The 12474-nt window shown below is 34.8% G+C and overlaps 1 protein-coding gene across 1 annotated transcript; it reads left to right on the forward strand.

Moving 5' to 3' along the window:
- The first annotated feature begins 453 nt into the window (after positions 1-453).
- LOC132551552 (zinc finger CCCH domain-containing protein 13-like) lies at positions 454-7264 on the forward strand. The gene is made up of 6 exons (XM_060215708.1): positions 454-1308; positions 2187-2257; positions 2453-2536; positions 2921-3058; positions 4287-4385; positions 4706-7264. The coding sequence occupies exons 1-6, from the start codon at positions 624-626 to the stop codon at positions 5972-5974; spliced, it is 2346 nt and encodes a 781-aa protein (XP_060071691.1). The 5' UTR covers positions 454-623; the 3' UTR covers positions 5975-7264.
- Positions 7265-12474: the final 5210 nt, after the last annotated feature.

Raw genomic sequence — 12474 nt, forward strand, 5'->3', positions numbered from 1 at the left:
CACCTTTCCTCCCTGTTGCGAAAAGTAAACAATACATTTCATGTCATTTAAAATTACGCGGGAAATATGTTGAACAGGTGTTCATTATAAATGCGCCACCTGGCGGGGAAACCCCTTAGCGTGGGACCGGAAATTACAATCCGCCATTAGTGAATTTGGACAGGTATTTTCTATTTATCAACAAAGTGATTTCAGTCGAACAAGTTCAACTTATTAGGATGTAACGTCAACTTAATTGATATCTGCTCATTGATGGAACATAAACACCCATTGATATTTGCACGATGAACACACTTCGGATAGAACTAACGTGAATTCGTACATATGACTCATCTTTATTAGCTTGCTAGCACTACTGTAGGATGCCTACACTGCAGGCCTACTGAGTACAGGTAGTTTCTGTAACATCCCACAGGCAATCTGTTTTACGTAGCACGGTTGATAACGCCGCTTATGTGACGGAGGTAAATGGATAACGTAAACTGTACATGTGTGCATTACCTGTTGAATGACCCCTGGCAGTTTATGTAGGTGTTGGAATAAGATGACGGTTGCTCCATTTTATTCTCAAAACTTTTACTGTCGATAGATATCTTTTCACAGTTATCATATTCGAAAGCATAATGAGTACCTCCTCCCTACCCTCATCAGTATCCGGGAGTGCGAGGGGTACCCCGATACCCATGAACACGTCTGGATCATTTTCACCTGTACCACTGCCTTACAAGGCATTATCCACCAGCCCTTCAGTTGTATCACTTGCCAAATCAAGTGATGATGAACTGCGACATAGAGGTGTTGACGAACTTGTCAGGATTGTTCGTCATGTAGAATCTGAAATACGATCCATGTTGGCAGAACACAGTAGTATTATAAAGGATGTGAATAGAAGAATTCAGATAAATGTGCTAGAAATAAGGGGTCTCAAGGACATCAATCAAAAACTGCAAGATGATAATCAAGAACTGCGTGATTTATGTTGCTTTCTGGATGATGACAGGCAACGTGGTCGTAAACTTGCACGTGAATGGCAGAGGTTTGGTAGATACACTGCTAGTGTTATGCGAAGTGAAGTTGCAGCATACCAGGAAAAGCTGAAAGACTTAGAAATGAAACAAGAGGAATTGATCTCTGATAATGCAGACCTGAAAGAGCTATGTTTATACCTAGACCAAGAGAGATTGGGACCATCCCATGTACGAGATGATGGTGATGGGAGCAGCAACAGTACTACAGCAGGTGGTGATGAGACTTCTCCTCAGATGACAATCAACTCTTCAAATCAAAGTGCTCCTGAAAGTTCCAATGGTAAATTGTTACCTAGATTTATCTCTAGATATCTCAACTAGAATAATATTACATTATAAGGATTGGTACTGATTAGCACTGTTGAATGTTAGTTTTCTAACCCAGGATAAATTTAAAAAAAAAAACTAAAATGCTGATTTTGAAATTTCGAGTTTCACTAATTAATTTCCATGTAGCTGATATTTTAAAAATAAATATTATCTGTCATTATTGGTCAGTGTTGGTTGATTATATCTTTAAAATTCACTCAAATTCATATTTTCTCATCTGCGCTAAAGGTTTGGTGTGACTTTAAAATAGGAACAGATTCAGCTCACAATGCAAAAAGTTATGCATTAAGATTTAGATTAAGGATAAAAATTTTCTAGCAAAATTTTCAATTAGCATCTACTACATTATCTAGTCAACTGTACACTTACTATATATTTCATACTATTTATGTACAGGATATACCATAGTTTAATATATAACATCATTTATTCTGGTGATAAAATTACAGCACTGTATATTGGCCTTGCTCCATTGGATGCACATATAGTTTAAATTTTTGATGCATATATTAAAAAAACTTATTGATTGATGTCTTTAAGTTTTCTTTTCTTTCATTTAGTCTGTATATCTGCAATATATTTTATTTACTCTATTTAACTAACTACATAAGCAGCAATTTCTGAAATTCGGATATCTGAGTCCTAGATTCATGATTTTCTTGTGGGATTCACTCAAATTTGGAGATCCCACTATATCTCTTAGTAGTAGGACTCCTAAAAAGTTTAGAAATGGTGTCCTATGCTCACCTGCAGAAATCCTACTCAAATCATTGATCACTACGTAGATGTATTCTTTTATATCAATTGCAAATGATATCAATGTTACAGGTCACAATTATGTACAACAACTAGAAGAAAAAGTCAAAGTATTGGAAGAGGAAAAGACACAGTTAGCACAGGTGTGTAATTCTATAATCAAATATATTATCTTTTATACTTGTGACTATATAATGCAGATCTGTGGAATGATTAACTCAAAACTAAAATAATTGTTTGTTGATGTGAACAAGGATGCATATAACATTTTATTATGAGTTAATTTTAGTGTAAAATGCATGATCAAGCTGCTTAATTTGTATTTTGCATTTGAACAGAGAGCAGAAAGAAATGGCGGAGATGGATATAGAGCAACAGATAAAAAATCTCCATCAGTACCTAAAGATCACAGATCGGACAAGGTGAATGGAGAAAAGCAGCATTTTTGCTATTCACTTTTGACAACAACATACCTAGTGCTATATATACCCTAACGTCTGAAAGTTAAGGTTACCACAATGAACATCTGTTTGTACATGTGGCTCCTGTCTAACCAGATTATGAGGGATTTAATGTTTAGAAAACTGATAATTCTACAAAGACAACACCCAATAGCCAAATATTAATTGCTTTCAGTATTAAATCAAGAAAAATACAAAGCACTGTATTTGCTTTGAACATTTAGTTTTTTGGTAGAATCAAAGTATTTTAATTGCATTTGTTGAAATCATATTGATATGATACATGATAATGAAGTATATAATGTTTTACTTGTGCATATTTAAATGAAGTTCTCTTACAACCAGAGTCCAAGTCCTTCCAAACAGAGAACTGCACCAATGGGGAATTTGTTTGAAGGCTACAACAACAATCCTTCACAGGTCAAAGGGTCAAGGTTATCTGAGAGTCCGACGAAACCAGAGGCTGTGGTCAGAGCCATGAAGGTAAGTCATAGTAACACCTTTCAGGATAAGGAAATTAGCCAGCATATATAGGCAATAGATATCCTACAGGTACATGTCAGTTGTTTGACAAGATGAATCTGCTAACTCAAAGATTCAGAAAGCCTTTTGTTTGATTTTGAGACAGTTGTGTGTTGTTAGTTTCTACATCAGTGCCTAACGCAGAGGAGATGTTTAAAAAATGTTAGCTTTTGTTTATTCCTACTCCATACCATCCAATACACATTTTTCTGATCAAGCAATCATACGGCAAACCTACTGCTGTGTAAGTTTAGTGTTTCCAAAAACAGAATGGGCCATCACAAACTGTGAGTATCTAGCTTTGTCAGTAGGTTTAAACAGTTTGGGAGATCTCAAATATCATTTTTATTGTTTACCAGAATGGACATTTATTTACTGACCATGTCATGCAGTGCTACAATTTTACAACAGAAATGTTGCTTATGTTTACATGAATAACTGCAGTGTTCAGGTTGTTTGCCATGACTAATTTACAACGTTCCATAATTAATTGAGATGAAGTTTATTAAGCTTTGAAAGATGTTTTTAATTCTTTGTGGTTCTTATTTCTTTGACAACATCATACACAAATTGTCCTTGATATGAGAAGTCATTGCCATTGGCTTAGATATGAACCCAGGTGTGAGAATGAATTTTCATGAATATGCTTTGTTCTTTTGTATAGCACACATCATGTTTTTGAAAAACAACAATAATTCCCTCCCCAACCCCCTCATGAGGGGATGTTCTCATTTAATAGCTTATCAAGGTCATATGGTAATGGTATGTAGTTGGACAGACAAAATGAGGCCACTCAAGACTATTTTCATAGTGCTATCATACTGAAATATCATAACCTAAACTCAGTAGCACACCCATTCATAGTATACTGACAGCAGGCTAAAAGTGTTTGTGACTTGTTTGGTATAATTTTGACTGACTTTGATTTGTCTGGTTCAGGGACAGAAATATCAATTTTGGCTGAGTCAAAATTAAGGTTTCACACATATACATTAAAGAATTATACTTTTTGAAAATTGGGATTGTATGGAAAGTTGATGCCTGTTCCCCAAATTTATTATCAAATATATTGTCTTTAATATTGAATTTTTGAAGGAAATAACCAAATTGGTGGAGTCACATTGTGGTGTTATTGTCAATCAGATGATTTTTCCAAGTGGAATAAGTAAGAGTATATACTTTTGTCAAGGTGTTGGAGGTACATGAGCAGTTGGAGAGGCCCCAGACTGATGTTGGGGAGGAGAACTTGGGAGATTCAGAGAAGGCAATCGTCAGGGAGATGTGTAATGTAAGTAGATATCGTTCAAGCAAGATAATAGTCTGTAATGTATGTTTGAAGTTTGTGAGGTTGATTAATAAATAAGTGATGTAACTTAATTTATTGAATAAATTGTGTTATATGCTAATAATTTACAAACATTGAGCTTGAATTTTTTCTGGGTTTAAAAATACTAAGCTTAAATATCACCTCTTACCTCTATAAACTGAAGGAAATTATCTTTAAAAAGTAAAATGGTTTGGATGATTTTTGATATTTATTCCAGCGATGTTAAAAAATTGTTTTAATCTATTTGTCATTCTTTTGATATAAGGTGTTGCTGTTTGCAGGTTGTTTGGAGAAAACTGGGGGATGTGGGGTCTGACCGAGCATCAGATCAAGACACAAATCAGACCCAACAACATGTGTATGAAAACCTTCCTCCAAGGCAGACAACAAATCCCCCTCCACTTCCCCCTAGCCACCGACAACCCCCAAAACCTCCATCCTCATTACCAATGTCCCAGTCCAAACCTCCACCTCATGTCAGGTCCCCTCCATCTACACATGCTTCGACACCACCTCCTCCATCTCACATCCAAGTTTTACCGTCACCAGACTTCACTCCACCTCAATCAGCCCCACCCTACATACCGGCAGGGTTTGATCGGGCAGTCAGCAGTTCACCTAAGCAATTTCCCACTTATCACAGTCCCCAGGATGGGTTTGACACTGTGCCCTACCCTGGTACTACTCACACTGTCCATGCCCAGGCTGTGCCTCGCCCCCAACAGTATCAGCCTCCTCCACCCCCACCTCCACCTACAAAACTTCATGACCGACCCCTTCCTCCATACCAGCATCACCTTGAACGTTCTCATCAACCATCACCACACATGTTCCATGCCAGTCAAGTTCCTTTCCATTCAAACACTGACAGAATTCCACCATCTGGGCCACACAAGATGTACCATGATCCTAAACACAATAAACCAGACAGAAGGAATTACACCGACTCTAGGAATCTGAATGATTCCCGGGATTCACATGGATCAAGAGGATCACAGGCCAGTAAGTATTCTGACCCACGATATCAAAGAGAGAGAGTTGCAAACAGGGATTCACGAGAACGAATGCAAAATATTCAGGATCGACGTGATGGCAGTGGCACAAGAGAGGGCAGAGATCATGTACCACAGTCAAGGGAATCCAGTCTCACTAGGGAATCAAACAGTAGTCAAGATCCAAGAGTTCTCAATCAGGACTCAAGAGACAATCACAACATCAGAGATAAAGCTGGACTGCCTGTTAAAGATTCAAGAGAAATTGGATCTAGTAGTAAAGATATGAGAGATCATAGCAGAGACTCAAGAGAATCGAGGAATCACAGTTCTTTTCCAGGTAGGGACCTCAGGGAACATGGCCCCACCTCTAAAAAGGATCCAAGAGACTATGGTCCCCCTATTAACAGGGACTCTATGGAACAACCAGATAGAGAGAAAAGAGAGTATGGAGCCCCAGGAGGAAGAGATTCTTGGTATCCACCAGACTTTCGACAGCAAGATGTTCGTATTAACCATGATCCTCGTGGCCAGTTTGAAAGGGGATCCTATCATTAAAAATGAAAAAGAGTGCTAATTGAATAGGATGTATTGGCAAAACAACTTTGGTTCCCTTGGCAACAATGCCTGTGTGCCCATTGTAAATTCTGGTGTGCTGGTCTGGAAAAGACAAATAAAATCTTGTGAAGTCTGGAAAACTTAGATTGATATATATTGAGCTGCTTCTGAAAGCAGAGTTAAAATTTGCTAGAGAGAAAGACCACTGTCTGAATTTCAAAGTTAGAGTGATCATATGTGTTGTAAGATTGAATAGGGTTTTAAAATGGCTTTGTCTGAAAACAAGATCACCTCAGGTAAAGGCCCAGACATTTTTAGTAGAGTTACAACATTTTGAAATGATTACCATGGATACATGTCATGCATTTATTATATATAGAAGAAATAAGATAAATTTCTTAATGAAATAGTAAATAGGAAAAGAAAACAAGATTCTACCTTAAACTTAACCATTACATCATGAGGATATTTCGTTATTTATTTATTCATAAGTTATACCGTTTGTTTTTTAAAGTTTGGCAGCCCACATTTACATTTTGTGTATAATTTTTTATTGTTGAGAAGTAACATGGTATCACATTACTTGCAATTATTGTCAGTTTCACATTTTGTAAGAATATGTATATGTCTGTATACAGAGTATATGTGTTATATGTATATCTGTATGCATAGTTTAATGTAATGAGACTTCTTAACGATGCCTTCAACACCAAATTATAAACATCACAGGTCATTACAGGTCAAAGAACTTTTCAGCAACACATACCCATTTTATTATCATCATAGTATCATGATAGTATTAACTCTATATGAATTCTTAGTAAGTAACCTTAGGTAGTTACATTATAAAGTGCTTTTAACTTTATATAACATAAACAGCCTGGTAAAATTATAATGATTCAATACATTACAAAAAATGGTGAAATTATGATATAAACAATAAGGCAAAAGTGTAATATCCCAAGCAACATTGTAAAAAAATAAAACTAGGGTAAAATGTGAACAAAAGAAAAATTTACATGAAGACTCCTGAAATAGTACCAGGTGTTCAGGAAGAGTAAGCATCTTCTGCTTTATCAATGACACAGGCATTGTAAACCTTAGTCAGTCAAACTGTATGTTAAAGAACATGGTAAATTTTAATATCTCAAACATCCAAGTAAAACTGTGACATGTTTAGTTATGTCTATAATTGCTTTGTGTAGTATTAACAGCCAGGGTCATTACATGTTAAAGGTCATGGTAATATTATAATATCCCAAACAGCATGGTAAAACTATTATACAATAAGCGTCATAATAAATTTGATGTAATCATGATGATTTGATGTAATGAAAAACGAGGTTAATTTATAATGTTAAAAAATACAAAATTTTATTTAAATAGTGTGGAAAAAATTCTGATTCTGTGAGGACACACTTCAAAATTCTATCTAGCCTTACATCTAGGACAGACCAACTTAAATGAAAGGTGATAATGGCTGTACTAATTGTGGCATTCAAATTGTTAGGGGAAGGGGGATTCACAAATAGTGATTTAATAGTTTCCATCGTAAAATATTCCTGAAAATCAGAGGAATCCTGTTTGTACAGAGTTCAATGTCAGCTCTCAAACTGTAACAGTAAAAAAGTCTTTCCAGCTGTACAATTTAGAGTTATTATGAAACTGGTCTTGTAGAAATTTATCGCAAACCACAAACAAAATGCTGGCAACTATGCCAGTGTACAAAATTAAGTTTGAAACATTTTCTTCAAACCAATTGTACATCAGATATCGTAACGTGATGCTTAGTCTTCATTCGTTTGTGGTTATTGGTGTTATTACGCAAACTATCAAAAAAAAAAAAGATGTGTTCACTGTGTAAATGAGGAAGAAAATCATAACATTTTAATTGTGAAATATTAAAGAATTTGGATTGACAAATGCTATTACAGTATTTGGTATGCCATTGAGCACACTTGAAAAAGTGAAATATCCAATTCATGAAATGTAACATGTTATGTGTAAGGTAAACAACAGCACCGTAATATACCACTCACCTGTAATACACCACTCACCTGTAATCAGCAGCACCGTAATACACCACTCACCTGTAATACACCACTCACCTGTAATACACCACTCACCTGTAATCCGCAGCACCGTAATACACCACTCACCTGTAATACACCACTCGCCTGTAATCCGCAGCACCGTAATACACCACTCACCTGTAACACACCACTCACCTGTAATACACCACTCACCTGTAATCAGCAGCACCGTAATACACCACTCACCTGTAATACACCACTCACCTGTAATCCGCAGCACCGTAATACACCACTCACCTGTAATCAGCAGCACCGTAATACACCACTCGCCTGTAACACACCACGCACCTGTAATCAGCTGCACCGTAATACACCATTCACCTGTAATACACCACTCACCTGTAATCCGCAGCACCGTAATACACCACTCACCTCGTACACTTGCCATTTTAACTGAAGACTATCATAAACCAAGTCAGTATCTTAACAGGAAGGCTGATAATTTGACATGTGCACTGGCATGCAATGTTTGCAAATGCAGTGGTGAGGAATAGAAAAGTGATTTTGTCCGAAAATTTTGTATGTTGTAAACACCTTAACCAGAGGAAAGTTTCCGTCAATGTTACTTAGAACAGTGATTTTGTCCGAAAATTTTGTATGTTGTAAACACCTTAACCAGAGGAAAGTTTCTGTCAATGTTACTTTGGCATTTCTATATTTTGCACCATACTGCATTGGTCATGAACAATATGTGTATTTTTATGGTAGGTAAAAACTGCAGTCAAGTTTTATATTTATGTATATTTAATCTGTTGCATGTAAATTGCTTCATATAAGTTTCAGTGTTATTTTATTTTTAATATATTGTTATATATCTCTAAGCTGTTTTTATTCTGCTTACAACAATTATGTCCTAAAAAATAACCAAGTAATATACACATTGTATAAATATTTATATTATGCATAAAACATTCTGGCTTTTTGTTCTAAGAATAATTTGTCAGAAATCAGACAAATTACCTGTTGTCAGGATTATTTATTTTACTTTGATGTTTCAGGGTAATTTCTACGAATTTAACAGTTCTGACATATATCTCTTTCTAACTTTTTTGGTTGTTGTACATGTTTTTTTTTTGTTTGGAGAGGAATGTTAGTAACATATTGAAGTTAGATGTTATTACACTAGAACACAAATAATTGGTAGGTGCACATTTTTTTTAAGTAGGATGGATCACAATCTATCATGCATTATTTACATCTCTCCTGTGTATGTATATTGTTATACTTTGGATACATATAAATGTGTATATGTATTTACCACATTTTTCAATGTAACATATTATTTAATTATTTGATTGTTCTTCATTTTCCAAACTAAAATTAGAAAATACTCAGCAGACAAAGGCAAAAATTACTTGTATATGTATTTCTGCACATATTTAATTGATATTACATAAAGTTGATCATTATGTTGTAGTACTTTGCTTCCCAAACTAAAGTAGAAAATATTCCATAAACAAAGACAAAAAAGAGGTTTTTTTAGATTAAGCACTGTAGTTTATGGCTTCAGAGTTTTGAAATATGACATAAACAAAAGCAAAGATAGATAAAATATGAAACTTATTTTTCAACGTCAACGTCAACTTAATACTTGAGGTAACCGGTGCTATTTGCTTTGGAAATAATTATAGAAAAAAAACCTGAATCTGACAGAGATCACTTGGTTTTCCTCAGTCACCTCAAAAGTTTTTAAATTTTGGCCCTTAGCACAATTGTGACCTAGAAGGACGAAACAGCAGTAGGATGCAGTTTACCTTGCACAGCTGAATCTAATTCTAAATCCATATTGAAATGCGCTCTTCACTTGTGTGTTGTTTATACAATTGATTGCATGTGGTAAACAGTGCTGATGGACTTCAGTCTAATCGTACATATTATTTTGCGATTTATTTTCAGGTTAAATTTTATTATAGTATTAGGAAACGTTCAGGGAACATATTTAAAGTTAGAGAATGGTACACAACAATAACGGACATTAATTTGATGCATTATCTGTACATGTTTAAGTTTTTCTTCTTTAATGAAATGACCCTCACAATGAACTATTACTGTGTCATTATACCTCTGTAGGAAGTGATTAATTTCATGTAATAATACTGTAAAGTATTTTGTTAAGTCGGTCTCACTTCAGTTCTAATGGAAGATGTAATTATGTAAAATGAAGTTCCGTAAGTGTTTATTTCAAGTACATTTGATTAAAACATTGATGTTTGGAAAAAATGTAATGGTTAGTATCAAACATTGGAATGGTGGAATCCTCCTTGTTCTATTTTTTGTATACCGATATATGAGATTAAATAGGCCAGTTAGAGGCACATAATTTTATAATGTGAAATAGTGTTAGCAATGATGATAAAAAATCCTGCAGTATAGGGCACTAGCTGGAGTTGGAATGGTAGAAATGTTTCAATCGTTCAAAATATGTTTCAGTTTATACTTGTAATGTACTAAGTACTTGTTAATGAAGTGTTCAATTTATTTTCTTATGAATGAATTTTGCAATTTGAATCGGACTGTGCCATTATATCATTATACAGCTTTATAGAGCTACAGTTTAGCATAATTTATTGCTAATTAAAAATATTAAAAATCTTGCATGTTTCATTAATTCGTATATATATATATATATAGTGTGAAATGGATTGTTGGGGTGCCCTGTCCCAGTTGCACTATATCCAGTGATTAGTTTATAATGTTTAATAGACCAGGAATGAGAATATGATCAAACAAATGTACATTTATTCTGAATAGGTTTCAGTAGTAATACATATAATATAGATTTTTCATAATATCGTACACATTTCATGTTTTACAATTACAGGTGTGCCTTCCATATATTTTTATGTTTGTTAGTATTTTGAAGTTATACACATCGAACAATTTTTGTATATTGATGAATTAAGGTATGCCACATCTATTTGAATCATATATCTACAATAAATTATAGAATGTCTAAATGTATTCCGTCTTTATTTGTCAACGATGAAAGGGAAATTGATATTTTCCCATTGTTTTCTTGAAAAATTAATTTATGTCTGGTTTATTACTTGTGTAATTGATGTTGGATTAATTTCAAGAGGAAAATTCGCTGACTCGCATGTCCGAAAGACCAGCGATCAAATTTGAATTGCCTCATCCTCGATCCTTTAGGGCTTACGATCATTTCTTTTTCTGCATCACTGGAACATTTCTTGGCAAATTGAAGGGAGGTAATTTGATTGGTTTAAAGAAGGTATCGAGAGAAAAAGAATCAATCACACACGTATACGCTCCCTTTAAGAGGAGCTCATTTACAAAGGAGCGATACCCAACTTCAAAGCCAATACAATATACTATTATGCGACTATGATATTTGTTTGATGGACACCAAAGATTCAAACTAGCCTTTCTCGTTTACCCAAGAGGTTTCGCACATGGAACTTTCAATTTAGTTATGAAATGATCTAGGGGTGCAGTGAGCGAAATTGATAGTAACCCCTGGAGTATTGAGGATGCCTCCACGAGTCCGAAGACACTGGTAAAAAACAGTAGTATTTATGACTGATTTTGACTAGTTTTCCCAGGCTTCAAAAATTAGAACATTAGCATCATTGACGAGTCCTTGAAGGACGAAACAACTGTATGATGCATTTTAATTAATTGATTGGCTCTACTGTGTCTAGCTTTAAATTATTAAAATGTGCTATTCACTTGTGTGTCTTTTGTACAGTCTGTCTATTTGTCTCATAAGACCCTTATTTTGTCCATTAAACCTTATTTTCTTTTTGCTGTCGAAAAGGTAACTGCAAGTAAAGTTTATATGGGCTATGATACTTCAAGCTTCTTTGTAGAAGCATATTTTTTCACCTGCTGTGGAGCAAAACGGTCAAAGATTTGCTATTACACAGCTACTTCCTAGTATCAAGATATTTGAAAAATGACACTAGTGTTGCCGAACGTATTTTGGTATCTACCGTACTCTCAGGAGAGCTGATTTCGATAGATCGCATTTCTCTATATCTAAGTTGACATTTAAGGCCATGATATACATATTTGTAAATAAGTTTTTAAATCGGCAGAATGAAGATTTTTGCCTTTTCGTGGAATTCGATATTGAACTTTGTGATCAAACGCAAAAGGCCAAAATAATATTTATAAGTTTATTTTATCTCGATGTATACCTTCAGTTGTGATCACTACGACAAAGACAGTACTGGACGAAAATTGTTGCTGTTTTACGATTTGCAACATACCTTTAACGGAGGTTCGTTTCCACGAAAGATTCGTCTAGATCATTATTAGATGAAGTGAAATGTAATAAGAGGGCATAGACTCCCTTCGGAGTAGCGGAGAGCATATCAAAAGAAATTGAGTTCAACGCCATGATATATTTGTTTGTAATGGGATTTTTAAAGCTATGTTTGACCT

The sequence above is a fragment of the Ylistrum balloti genome, unplaced genomic scaffold (assembly GCF_031769215.1).
Source record: "Ylistrum balloti isolate Yb309-2 unplaced genomic scaffold, AGI_CSIRO_Ybal_v1 Utg369626, whole genome shotgun sequence".
NCBI classification, from domain to species: Eukaryota; Metazoa; Mollusca; class Bivalvia; order Pectinida; family Pectinidae; genus Ylistrum; species Ylistrum balloti.